The 13,397-nt window shown below is 42.2% G+C and overlaps 1 protein-coding gene across 1 annotated transcript in view; it reads right to left on the bottom strand.

Annotated features, from left to right (window-relative positions):
• LOC100558097 (solute carrier family 2, facilitated glucose transporter member 5) overlaps window positions 1-12,326 on the bottom strand; it is a 49,028-nt gene extending 36,702 nt beyond the window's left edge. The window contains exons 1-4 of the mRNA XM_003224234.4: window positions 11,909-12,326; window positions 4,253-4,351; window positions 2,256-2,416; window positions 687-811 (exon numbers count right to left, since the gene is read on the bottom strand). Of these exons, the coding sequence (XP_003224282.2) occupies window positions 687-811; window positions 2,256-2,416; window positions 4,253-4,351; window positions 11,909-11,950 (427 nt within the window). The 5' untranslated portion in view covers window positions 11,951-12,326. The remainder of the gene's footprint in view (window positions 1-686; window positions 812-2,255; window positions 2,417-4,252; window positions 4,352-11,908) is intronic.
• Window positions 12,327-13,397: the final 1,071 nt, after the last annotated feature.

Genomic DNA, 13,397 nt, shown 5'->3' with positions numbered 1-13,397 from the left:
GGTTTATCTTTTGTACCGCTTTTAGTATCAGCGGGGTCTTTTTTGTGTATTTTTACACTGAAGGCAAGTGTTTGCCTAGTCCTTTGTTTCATACGGGCACTTTTTAGTTCTGTAACTTTAATAAGCTGTGTTGAACTTTATCTGGTGGCGTTCTGTCCTTGACAATGTCTAAAACAATGGAATTATAAAATGGGATTTTATTCTTAGGAGACATGTCTAGGCCTGGGTTGTTATTCATGTAAGTCTTTTCTCCCAAAGTTTAGAAGAGTGGTTCACAATCTTTGGTCCTCCAGTGTTTTGAACATCAAGTTTCAGAAGCCCTAGTCAGCTAGGTCAATGATGAGGGTTTATGGACGATGAACTTCAAAACATCTAGAAGAGCAAAGACTGAGAACCACTCACATTTAAAAAATGATTAGTATTTAAACATTTATTTGTGAGTAGGAAGAACGGCTGCATTCTGACACTTCACACTGATTCGCATAGACTGGCGGCTGTGAATGTATGTGGTCCTCGAAATGCAGTTGGATTCCAATTCCCTGAAGCCCTAACTGGCATAGCTGACAAGGGGATGTGGGGAGTTGCAGTTCTAAAAGATCTGTAGGGCTGCATGTTTCTCATCTCTGACCTTGACCTCTCACACACAAACAAGAAAGAGAAAATCTGGGCAGCAAAGGGTCTCTTACCAGAGTGAATACCGATAATGAACCGTCCAAAAATGACCATTTCAGGTGATTCCATGTAGCGACTGAATCCCATTAATGTGCCAGCCAGGAGGACAAGGAGATTGCTACGCACCAAGGTGCCATTCCTGGTAATGAATGTAGAGATAGTAGACATTTCAGAAAGTTTAAAATCCCACTGGTTTGTTTCCCTCTTCTTTGCCCTGGGCAAAACAGCGCTCAACTGGCTCCCCAAAATTATCATTCCAGTTTCTACCAGTTTCTTGATTTTCATGGCATTCTTGCTGCTTCTGGATTCATGTTACAGCTACTTTACAGAATTGTAGCACAGCCTTCTTCATCTCAATGCAGCCCAGATGTTTTAGACCAGTGGTTCTCAACCTGTGGGTCCCCAGATGTTTTGGCCTTCGACTCCTAGAAATCCTAGCAGCTGGTAAACTGGTTGGGATTTCTGGGAGTTGTAGGCCAAAACACCAGGGGACCCACAAGTTAAGAACCACTGTTTTAGACTATAAGCCACCAGATAGTCAGCATTGCAAATAGAAGATATGAGATTAAGGTAGACTAAGAATATATTGCTTTGGGGAATTGTTGCTCCTGGAGGTTTCCAAGTCAAAAGCCACACATACAAACAAAAAACAGTGATGCTCCATACCTCCACTCCATACCCACACTCTGCCCACCTCTTACGTGCATTATGCACTTGACATGTTTTTGAAAGAGGTGTTCCTCAAAGTGCTGAAAGACATTTGTTGTTCATAGCACATGGGTTTCCTCAACTACATCTTGCATTTAGTATCTTTTCCTTTGATGACATAATTTGGGGGGGGGGGGTTAATTATGGGCTTAATTTGCATAATTTGCAAGTCTGGTTATTGAGACATATATTTATGAGGCAATCCAGTTCTGAAAGGCAGGGAAAATGGGTTCATTTTAATATCTAATTTGACATTGAGATAGGATTGTTACCTAGATCATATGGAAATTATTTTATGATAGAGCTGAAATGGGTAAGTAGCCTCTCTCCAGTTCTAATTAAGCAAAAAATTAAAAAGATGTTCAGTATGGACAACATATATGGCTGTTGGAGTTTTGCAAGGTCTGCAAAAATAGCACTGGTACCTCACAAACCACAACTCCGTAGCATTGAGACATGGTAGTTAAAGTATTGTCAAACTCCATTAATTCTACAGTGTGGATCTACACTGAGCAAACATACTGATACCTCATAGTTATTGCGTCTTGCAATCAGTGAGATAGCAAAGTGGCCTAATACTGCTGTTGCTGTTGTTTCCCATCACTCAGGGCCCTTCCTCACAGCCATATAACTCAGAATATTAAGGCAGATAATCCACAATATTTGCTTTGAACTGGGTTATCTGAGTCCACACCACCATATAATCCAGTTCAATGTGGATGTGAACAGAAGCAAGATAGAGTAGCAGTTTGGCCAGGAGGCTGAAGAGCATGGGTTATGTAGCCCATCAACTGCATGTAGCCCCTAGGGATATCTTTTGTAGTCCCTGAAGTTTCCAAGAAGGTCCCTTGCCATCTTGTGGGCACTGCCCTTACCTTCCAAATATGGTGACCAGAATTCCCACAGGAAAGGACCCCACCAGGCCTCCCAGGGCAAAGATTGAGACCGTCAGTGAGTACATGAGCATGAGTGACCTTTGAGAGAGGTCTTCCCCATATCGGCTGCGCCATGTTGCATTATAGAAGGCTTTGATGTGCTGCCAAGGAGAAAGATAGCATATAGATGAGAAGAACATAATAATCTTAGAGCAGTAGTTTCACACACATAAGATCTCTATAGAGTGGAGGGTGTCAACCAAGATAAACTACTGGTGAGTAAAATAATTAGGTACAGTTCAACATGGCTTACCAGGAAACAGAGATAAAACCTTTCCCATTCTCTGTTTGGATCATCCTAAACCCTGAGATGTCCAGGTAGCAATGTCACTGGGCTTAAGGGAGCCAACCCCTGGCAGCCAGAAGAAGGGTGCTTCCAGACAGCACTTAACCACAGGTTTTAAATAGGAGCAAAAAATCCAGGATTTCAGAAGAGGTCCACATACAGACCTGTTAGTCCTGGGATTTCTGCCTCTGTTGTCCAGGCTTGCTGCATTGTTCCGAGATTTAGCAGCTTTTTTTTTTTTTTAAATAGCCCTGGGATACGGATATACAGATATGCAGATATACGGATATACAGATCTCTGCAAAAGTTCCATTCTTTGTCATGGGCAGAAAAACTGTGCCCTCCAGACATTTCATGAAGTATCTGCCACACAAACAAACCTAATGGGGTAGGATCACTTCTGCCCAAGTCAGCACTGCACAATGAAACAGGAACACACACTTTCAAGCCAGGAACAGAACCTTGTCATTATTGACACTTTTTAGAGCCTGGCTGCCTGGCTATCTGTCCAGACAGATTTAGTTGTATATTTGTGGCATGGAACAATGAGGTACTGTTCCTGCATTAAACACGGCTGTTTCTATTAGCCACCTGCATGTCCTTGGCTCTCAGTATTTACATTCCCCTTCAGCACATCCATATCCCAACAGCCAGTAGTAAGTTTTTGCCATTTACTAAACTGTTACTCAAGTTGTCAGCATACACTCAATGAGGAACCAACATATATAGTAACATCATCCTGTTGTTCCCTGGCACAAATACACCACGAAACCTGTCTGCAGAGACGGCCATACAATAAGGTCTGACTAATTACAGTAATGATGACATTCTGTTCCTGGTTTGAAAGTGTCTGTTCCTGTTTCATTATGTACTACTTAATGTGAAAGTACTTGTTGCACCCCAGGAACTTCATTTTTCTGCCACAAACTTCATTATACAGGTGAAGGACAAAGTTCCTCTTCTCAGGACAAAGTTTTTACCTTCTACTCAAATGTCACCTTCTTTTAGGAACTGAACAGTCAGGAACAAACATCTAAAACCCGAGAATAAGCCCAAATAAAAAATCCCATGATTTCCAGTTGCAGGGACATACAAACATGCAAAGATCCAAATATTCTGCTAAAACCCGCAATATTCCCATAACTGGAAATCTTGTGTTTTTTGCCTTTTGTAGCAGTTGCTTCCAGGTTTACAGGGAACGGTGTCTGGCCACCCTCCTGACTGCTGCGGGAGCTCCTGGGATAAATGACGTACTGTCTGGACGGGCCCTTAGTTCATTACCCGGAGGAGCCAAGCCAGTAGGCTTCTGCTCTTTTTACCCTAGAGCAGCTCAACTTGTCCCAGATGGACGTTCCCTTCCTCACTTTTTATTGAGTTTGTTATGATTTGTTTATACATTACTGTCAGCGTTGAGTGTTTATTTTGCTGTAAGCCGCCCAGAGTCCCTCTGGGGAGACTGGGCAAACTATAAATAAAGTTTAATTTCATTTCATTGAGCAGGAGATTTGTACACAGTTCTTTCATCTTGCCTGCAACTGAGCCTAGTAAAACTGGACAGTTTGTACTTTAATCTTCTGGAGATAAGCCATGAAAACACGAGCCCTGAAATCTGTCAACCCTTGTGAGCATGTACTTTCCACCATGATCTTACCACTGTTGGAGAGTTCACTACGGCAAGATTGTAGCCATAGAGCATTGAAGATCCAAATGATGACAGGAGTGTGACAGCAATTAGAGGAAAAGTGAGGTGCTGGGAAAACAAAAATGCATGTTAGACATGGAGATGGAAATAGGTTATGATGAAATATGCTGTATATTTCCAGAGTTGCTTTAGTTCTTCTACACTGGTGAACAAAACAACATCAAATTGGTGCCATAAATTCCAGAGGCTACAAAAGTGATAAGGAGAGTAGTAAATTGAAGCAACCCAAATTTTAGCTCTAAATCTGTTTGGTTAGGACTATGTTGCTCTTGCAAAGTTTGTAGAAGGCTTTACCTAGCTTCTTAAGGAAACACAACTCTTTAACATATGAAAACTTCTTAACAGCACAAAACACAACGGAAACATGGGTTGGCATCAATTCCTTACGGGAAAATTCACTGTACATCACATCCATTTCCTCATTTACTGCACTTTATTCTGCCCTACCCAATTACAGTTATAGGGTCCGCCCCACTCAAATTGCCCCATTGTTGATGGCTGAATTCATTCAACTACCTCGTGACTCAATATTTATATACTGCACTTTACCCAGTTCTTTTTTATCCTTTTACTTGGGTGCCAAATCCACGTTTTAATATGTTTTTAACATGGTTATTTCTTTGTTTTGTTTTGGAATGTTGGATTTTAATAATTGTGTTTGCTTTTTGATGTTTCACTAAGTTTTATGGTTTTATCTGGGATTGGCTCCATGTAAGCTGCCCCGAGTCCCTTTGGGGAGATGGAGGCGGGGTATAAAAATAAATTATTATTATTATTATTATTATTATTATTATTATTATTATTATTATTCTCAACCTGTGGATCCCCAGATGTTTTTGGCCTACAACTCCCAGAAATCCCAGCCAGTTAACCAGCTGTTAGGATTTCTGGGAGTTAAAGGCCAAAACATCTAGTGACCCACAGTTGAGAACCACTGCCTTACACAATTATAGCATTATGACTCCACTTTAACTGCCATAGTTGCATGTTATGGGGTTGATCCTTTGGTGGTGACTACAGTTCTCTAGGTGATAATTTTATATAGTAAAGGTAAAGGTTTCTCCTGATGTTAAGTCCAGTCGTGTCCGACTCTAGGGGTTGGTGCTCATCTCCATTTCTAAGCCAAAGAGCCAGCGTTGTCCGTAGACACCTCCAAGATCATGTGGCCAGCATGACTGCATGGAGCGCCGTTAACTTCCTGCTGGAGCGGTACCTATTGCTCCACTCACATTTGCATGTTTTCGAACTGCTAAGTTGGCAGAAGCTGGAACTAACAGCGGGCGCTCACTCAGCTCCCCGAATTCGAACCTGCGACCTTTCGGTCTGCAAGTTCAGCAGCTCAGCGCTTTAACACACTGTGCCACCGGGGGCTCCTATATATATAGTCCACCTTTAAACTAGTGATCTCAGGATTCCATAGGATGTAACCATAGGCGGCAATTAAAGTGGAATCATAGTACTACAACTCTGTAGTTTGAAAGGGGCCATCTTGGTCAGAAACGGCTGTTCTTATTATTTCAGCTCAGTGGAGTCATAATATATGTTGTATTATCATACAAAGTAGCAAAATAAACCCATTTATCAAAGTAATCCTACAGAACAGGAGCCCCAGCCAAATGCGATTGAACTATCTGGGTCGTACCAGTGTGAAAAGTGCCTCAAGTTTTACTCCTACCACAGGAATGCTATGCTCCGAGGACAGTAGTCCTTTTGTAAATATTATTTATTGGAATTGTGCAGACAGTATTCGCTCGAGATGTATTTCCTGAAGCAGGTATTAGAAGGGTGTCAGCATTGGTGTAAAGGCTTTTTGACTCTTTCCCTGACTCCATATATTTTACTCAGAATGTATTACATTGGAACTGTGTTGTTTGAAAGGGCCCCTTGTTTCATCATTAAGTATGTATTCAGTTGCCTGACCATGAGAAGCTGGAGCTACAAACAATCCAATGAAATAATCCAGGAGAGAGAATGAGAGCTGGGTTCTCTTCTTAACAGAAAAAACATTTGCAATTGGCAAAGGCTGTCAACACCCTCAAGGTCTGGAATCTGGAACTAATCAGTACTATAGTTTGTGTCATGCTGTGGCAAAGCTTATGAAAGCCAGTCATATAAGCTTTTGCGCATCCCCCAACAGTTCCAGATGGGCAGGGGCAATCTGAATTAATCCTCTGTGCTCCCTGTGCTCCCTCCCCCCCCCCCCAGGTATTTTTAAAATAGCTCTGTTTCTTTCCCCTCTTCCCACTTTCTCCTTTTGTCTTTTTTCAATTAGTGGAAACTGATCTCAAAGTGCAAAAGTAGTTTGTGCTCAAATAGCAGAGTGGAGGGGGAAATCTTGCCCTTCCCAGTGGGCTTAGGCAAAAGCCAAGTGCTGAAGCCCAGCCTCATTTCTCGTTCTTCCTCATTAATGATGTTTGCCATCTTGACAACACTCTGATGTAGCTTGGCTACGTGTTTCATTGGGGAAAAGTTGAAGGGCATGCTTTTGCTAATATAAGGGTCTTCTACGTCATACTAATCAAAATAGCAGTTGCAGGAGACATGTCAGTTATCATGTTTATCTGAAAGAATTTGGAGGAAATTTTCCAAAATACTGACCAGTTAATTAAAGATGATGGAACAACAATTATTCAGCAGAGAAAGAAACAATGTTTGTATATGACAGAAACTGATCCAGAAAATGAATTAAACACTGTTCTAACATACCGGTATGCTCTAATATGTACAAGTATATAACTCATTTACCTGTGTGTATAAACTCCTACAGTGGAGTTGAAGTCTAAGAGAAGATGACACTGGATAAATCCTTTTATATTATAATGAATATAGGCTCAAATTTTCACTCTGTCCCATACTGAGGTTCCCGTATGATAGCCTATCTGGGGATGGAAGGGTATGCTAAACACTAGAGTTGTGCGCAGAACTGTTTTCCTTCGTTTCATCAGTTCTTTCGTTACTTTCATTTCCTTTGGGAGCATGTAATAGGAAGCCCCCCTCCCCCCCAATATGAAAAACAGCTCGACACAAAAGGAAGCAGGAGCCGATACCGGCTCCTCGCCTGCTTTTCATGAGCACGTGGGGTCCATGCCTCCTTGTCTTGGAAAAAGAGAGAGAGAGAGAGTGTGGCTTGCAAGCCCAGAAAGCCCATGTGCCTGCCTGCAGCCTAATGCCTCCTCTAGAGTAAAAATGAGAACTTGCCTCCTTGCCTTGTAAAGAGAGAGAGGGTGTGTGTAGCATGCAGGCCCAGAAAGCCCGTCTGCCTGCCTGCAGCCAAGTGCTTCCTCTAGAGTAAGAATGAGAAATTGCCTCCTTGCCTTGGAAAGAGAGTGTGTTTATGTGTCAAGCGCCTCCTCTAGAGTAAGAATGAGAACTTGCCTCTTTGCCTTGGAAAGAGAGTAAGTTTCTATGTGTGGCATGCAGGCCCAGAAAGCCCGTGCGCCTGCCTGCAGCCAAGTGCCTCCTCTAGAGTAAGAATGAGAAATTGCCTCCTTGCCTTGGAAAGAGAGTGTGTTTATGTGTCAAGCGCCTCCTCTAGAGTAAGAATGAGAACTTGCCTCTTTGCCTTGGAAAGAGAGTACGTTTCTATGTGTGGCATGCAGGCCCAGAAAGCCCGTGCGCCTGCCTGCAGCCAAGTGCCTCCTCTAGAGTAAGAATGAGAAATTGCCTCCTTGCCTTGGAAAGAGTGTGTGGAGGGGGGTGCAGGCCCAGTAAGCACGCCTGCCTGCCTGCCTGCCTACAGCCAAGCACCTCTCCTCTAGAGTAGAAACAGGTAAGAAAAGCCTCCCTAAAGCATGTGCCTTTCTGCAGTTGAGCACCTCTCCTCTAGAGTAAAACAGCTTCAATACCTAAAATGATGGGAAAGGAAGCCAGGGAAGCCCCCCCCCCCCAATAATGGGCCAATAGAAACTAGATCTTGTGGCACTCCAGAGTGAAAACAAAATTCTGCCTTCCCGATTTTGGGAGGCTTCCAAAAAATGGATAGGGGCCCCCACCAAAAGCTAGGACATGAAACGGGTCAAGGTTTACCCTGAAAGCACAACCCTACTAAACATCTCTTTCTTTTGCTAAGCCCTAGCAATTCCCCTCTTGAAGACTGGTTTGTTTAACAGATTGTAATTCTAATTATCAGAAGGTATTTTGATGTCCTTCTAAAGAAGCCAATTGTCATGAAAATTTAAATGACAAAACGCCTAAAAGATTCAATGAAATAGCAAAACTGTGTTGTCGAAGGCTTTCATGGCCGGGATCACAGGGTTGTTGTATGTCTTTTGGGCTGTGTGGCCATGTTCCAGAAGTATTCTCTCCTGACATTTCGCCCACATCTATGGCAGGCATCCTCAGAGGTTGTGAGGTATGGATAAACTAAGTAAGGAAAGGAAAGAATATATATCTGTGTAAAGTCCAGGGTGTGGCAAGAGTCCTTTGTCACTGGGAAGCCAGCATTAATGTTTCAGTTAATCACCCTAATTAGCATTGGAAAGGTTTTTGTCTCTTGCCTGGGGGGCATCCTTTGTTCAGTCATTAGCTGTGTTCTGCTCTCAGAGTGTTGGTTCCCATCTACTGTTTTGATTTTAGAGTTTTGTAATACTGGTAGCCAGATTTTGTTCATTTTCATGGTTTCTTCCTTTCTGTTGAAGTTGTCCACATGCTTGTGGATTTCAATGGCTTCTCTGTGTAGTCTGACATGATAGTTGTTGGATTGATCTTAGCAAAACTGACAACACTGGGTGTGCTTGGTCCATTCACAAGGCAAAGAGGAAAACATTCACCCTGCCTGAAGCTTTGTAGAAGAAAGATGGGCATAAAAGAAGCAAACACATGCCCTTTCAAATCTTTTTTTTTTAAAGAATTCCTAAATACATCTCAGATGACACACATCAGATTGTGTAGCTGCAAAAAGAGGGCAGTTGCCCAGTAAGGCTCAGTTATATAGAAGCTTTCTTAAATGGATAGTGTTAATCCAGGCCATACCAAATGTGTGTGAATATAAACCAAAATAACTAAGATTGGTATGCAAGAAGCTTAAACTAATGCAACTGTCGTAGCAGTCAGATGGGAACTTTTACAGCAACCGTGAGATACTTTGCTAAAGCATTATGAAAGAAACTGGCATCTATATAGACAGAGGGCATAGAAAGGCTCTTTTATGTGGAATATGATCTGCAAGATTAGCAGTTAAATTGGGATACATTTTGCTTTGGAAACAACATTTAACATTTTCCTTAATTTAGAACCAGCCATTGAATTATAAGAAGATATATATTAGGAAGAAATGAATCCCTTCCAGTCACATGTTCATGTCATTGGGCTGGAATGCTAATATATAATCGGGTTATTGATATGTTTTGGTATACATGCAAAAATAACTATTTTGGGATTGTTAGCTTCATTTGTCCAAAACAGACCAGGCAGATGGCTGCAGCAGTCCTTTTAAAGTAAAATCAACTAGTCCAAAGAAATAAAGAAAAGGGAATGTATAGAATCCTGGTTACTGCTGGAAAGCAAATATCATTCTTCCCTACTTTTTAAAAGTAAAGATAAAGGTTTTCCCCTGATGTTAAGCCTAGTCGTGTCTGACTCTGGGGGTTGGTGCTCATCTCCATTTCTAAAACGAAGAGTCCGTGTTGTCCGTAGACACCTCCAAGGTCATGTGGCTGGCATGATTGCATGGAGCACTGTTACTTTCCCACTCACATGTGCATGTTTTCGAACTGCTAGGTTGGCAGAAGCTGGGGCTAACAGCAGGAGCTCCCCGCTCCCCCAATTCGAACCTGAAAAACCTTAACCTTTGTAGCAACCAAGTCACTTCTGTTGACCTGAATGGGAGTGCAGCCTTTAAGGTCCATTCAAAGCAGGCCAATATGTGGCTTCCTCTCCATGCACATAAGAAAGGAGAAGGAGATAATCTGGTATGACTGGGATCACAGCATTTGGGGTGGATTTTGGGGGGGGGGGGATGGTTGCTTGCAAGGATATGTATACACAGCCCCATGCAATATTGACACATATTCTCTTCTATTTTAATATGGCCAGGGCAGTTATTTTAAACACATAGAAATCAACTTTTAATCTGACACTCATCAAGTGTTTATTCTCAGCCACTGTTGCTTGTTCTGTCTCTCTCCAGTTTGGTTTGCAAGAGCCATTCAGAGGTAGTACTTTCCCCTTCAAAGTCCTAGTCCTGAAGGAGAGTTGACCAACATTGTGTTCTTCTGCATTTGGTAGTGGGCAGAGGAAGCCTGGTCATCTCTGGTTAGATTAGGGCAACTTTATCTTTAAAAATAACCCAGTGCCAAGTAAAAGCTAAGGTAAGAAGAACAAAAAAACCTATATTACTGGATGGCATGCAGAAAAACTGGATGGCCAACTTAGAACTGGAGTAAGTCACCTTTTTGAGCCTCATTTCAGAAGATCAATGCAACCAAATGAAATGTGATTTGAAAAACAGCAAAGCAGAAGCATAATGTTCTAAAGCCGCCTTTTATCAACCTGGGGGTCGGGACCCCTGGAGGGGTCGCGAGGGGGGTTTCAGAGGGGTCGCCAAAGACCATCAGAAATTGAATATTTCTGATAGTCTTAGGAACTCAAATCTCTACACTGTTTTCTGTTGGTCATGGGGGTTTTGTGTGGGAAGTTTGGCCCAATTAGATCGTTGGTGGGGTTCAAAGAGCTCTTTGATTGTAAGTGAACTATACATCCCAGCAACTACAACTCCCAAATGTCAAGGTCTGTTTTCCCCAAATTCCACTAGTGTTCACATTTGGGCAAATTAAGTATTTGTGCCAAGTTTGGTCCAGATCCATCATGGTTAGAGTCCACAGTGTGCTATCTGGATGTAGGTGAACCACAACTCCCAAAGTCAAGGTCAATGTCCACCAAACCCTTCCAGTATGTTCTGTTGGACATGGGAGTTCAGTGTGCCATGTTTGGTTCAATTCCATCATTGGTGGAGTTCTGAATGCTCTTTGATTGTAGGTGAACAATATATATCCCAGAAACTACAACTCCCAAATGACAAAATCAATCCCCACCAACCCCCACCAGTATTCAAATTCGGGTGTATTGGATATTTCTGCAAATTTGGTCCGGTGAATGAAAATACATCATGCATAACAGATATTTATGTTACGATTCATAACAGTAGCAAAATGACAGTTATGAAATAGCAACAAAAATAATTTTATGGTTGAGGTTCACCACAACATGAGGAGCTGTATTAAGGGATAGCGGCATTAGGAAGGTTGAGAACCACTGACAAAACTATTACAAACACTCATCCTCATTGTAATCCAATGGCATCTGGTAATGGAAAAATCCTGACTTGGAAATACCTGTCTAGACTGACTCTACTTCCCACTCCTGTTTTTGCCTCATGCTCCTGAGGATAACATACTCACCACCCCAAACACAGGAGAGCATGAAACTCTCCTGCCAGGAAGCCCAGAGCACAGTAGCTGGAAATCTAGCCTTGGCTGCTGTTCTCAAGTCGGGTGCAATTAAAATCCCAGCTAATCACTTGAGGTATGCAAAGCACAGCGGCAGGCCAGGCTTGAGAGAGATACCTCTGGGTTTGTGACATGCAGACGTCTCAGTAAAATTACTTACCCCAGTAATCTTCCTGTAGACAAAAGGGGGGTTGTGTTCCATTTGGGCAAGGTATCTCTGTCTGCCTTATATCCACACAGGTTTTGCAAAAAGAAACAAAATACCTTGGCTTGCTCATTTCAGTGATCCATGATAGACAAGTCTGTCCAGGAGAGAAGAAAAGCTTGAGAGAAAGGAAAAATGAAGGAATACTTGTCGCTACAACGAAGTCTTGTACGCCAGGGAGTTCGAAGCCAGGAAAAAGGCAGCCCCCCTCCCAACTTTGTGAGTAGAAAAATCCACTGGAACTGGGTCCAAGCCAAAGGGAGAGTGTGAGGAGCAGAGATGCAGGAGGCGGAAGTAAAGTTCTCCTTAGTTAAGCCTTTAGAGGCAGCACACAATCACATGATAGTTAATGTGATTCGCTCTGCTCACTTGAGAAACAGATATATGGACAAGAATCTGGAACTGCAAGGACCTTCTAGCTTTGGCAGCTGCCCAGGGCGCTTTTAACCCCTCTGTGCTTGGATGATGATATCGGGGTATTGGGAGTGGAGGAAAGCCTCTTAGAAATCTTTGAAAACAAAGGCCACTGTGAAAATGAAATGAATGTAAAGGGACAGAGCGCCAAGTATGTGATTTAATCCACATGGCTCAGCAAAAGGTACAGAAGGTCCTAAAAGCCTGGTTGAGGTACAGGTGAACTATCCATATTTGAAATACTTGAGACCAGAAGAGTTCCATAATTTGACATTTTAAAAAAGAATTTGGAAAACTTTTATATGCATAATGTGTTATCTTGGAGATGGGACCCAAAAGTTTAAACACAAAATCATTTTATGTTGTCAAAAGCTTTCATGGCTGGAATCACTGGGTTGTTGTTAATTTTCTGGGCTGTATGGCCATGTTCCAGAAGACACTCTCCTGACGTTTTGCCCACATCTATGGCAGGCATCCTCAGAGGTTGTGAGGTATATTGAAAACTAAGCAAGGGAGATTTATATATCTATGGGAGGTCCAGGGTGGGAGAAAGAACTCTTGTCTGTTGGAGGCCAGTGTGAATGTTCTAACAACCCAAAATCCTTTTTATGTTTCTACACCTAAAACATATAGCTTTTTACATAACATTTTCAGTAATTTTGTACATGAACAAAGTCTGGGTGCGTTGAACTATCAGAAAGCAAAGATATCACTGTCTTAGACACCCAGGTGGGTGATTTTTGATTTTGAAGCATTTCAGATTTCCAGATAAGGAATGGCCAACTTGCAATATTATGCTGCTCCCCTTTTTGGAAGATTCACATACATATATGGAAGCGCAGCAAAAGCATGTTGCCTGTACTTTTGCTTTATCTCATATCTGTTCATATAAACAAAATATTACTGCCAACTGGGTTGATGTGAGTTTTCCAGGCTGTATGGCCTGACATTTCACCCACATCGATGACAGGCATCCTCAGAGGTTGTGAGGTATATTCGAAACTAAGCAAGGGAGGCTTAAGCAAATCTA

The sequence above is a fragment of the Anolis carolinensis genome, chromosome 3 (genome assembly GCF_035594765.1).
Source record: "Anolis carolinensis isolate JA03-04 chromosome 3, rAnoCar3.1.pri, whole genome shotgun sequence".
Taxonomy (NCBI): domain Eukaryota; kingdom Metazoa; phylum Chordata; class Lepidosauria; order Squamata; family Dactyloidae; genus Anolis; species Anolis carolinensis.
Note: the sequence above shows the minus strand (reverse complement) of the source record. Positions and strands in the feature narration are given on the sequence as shown.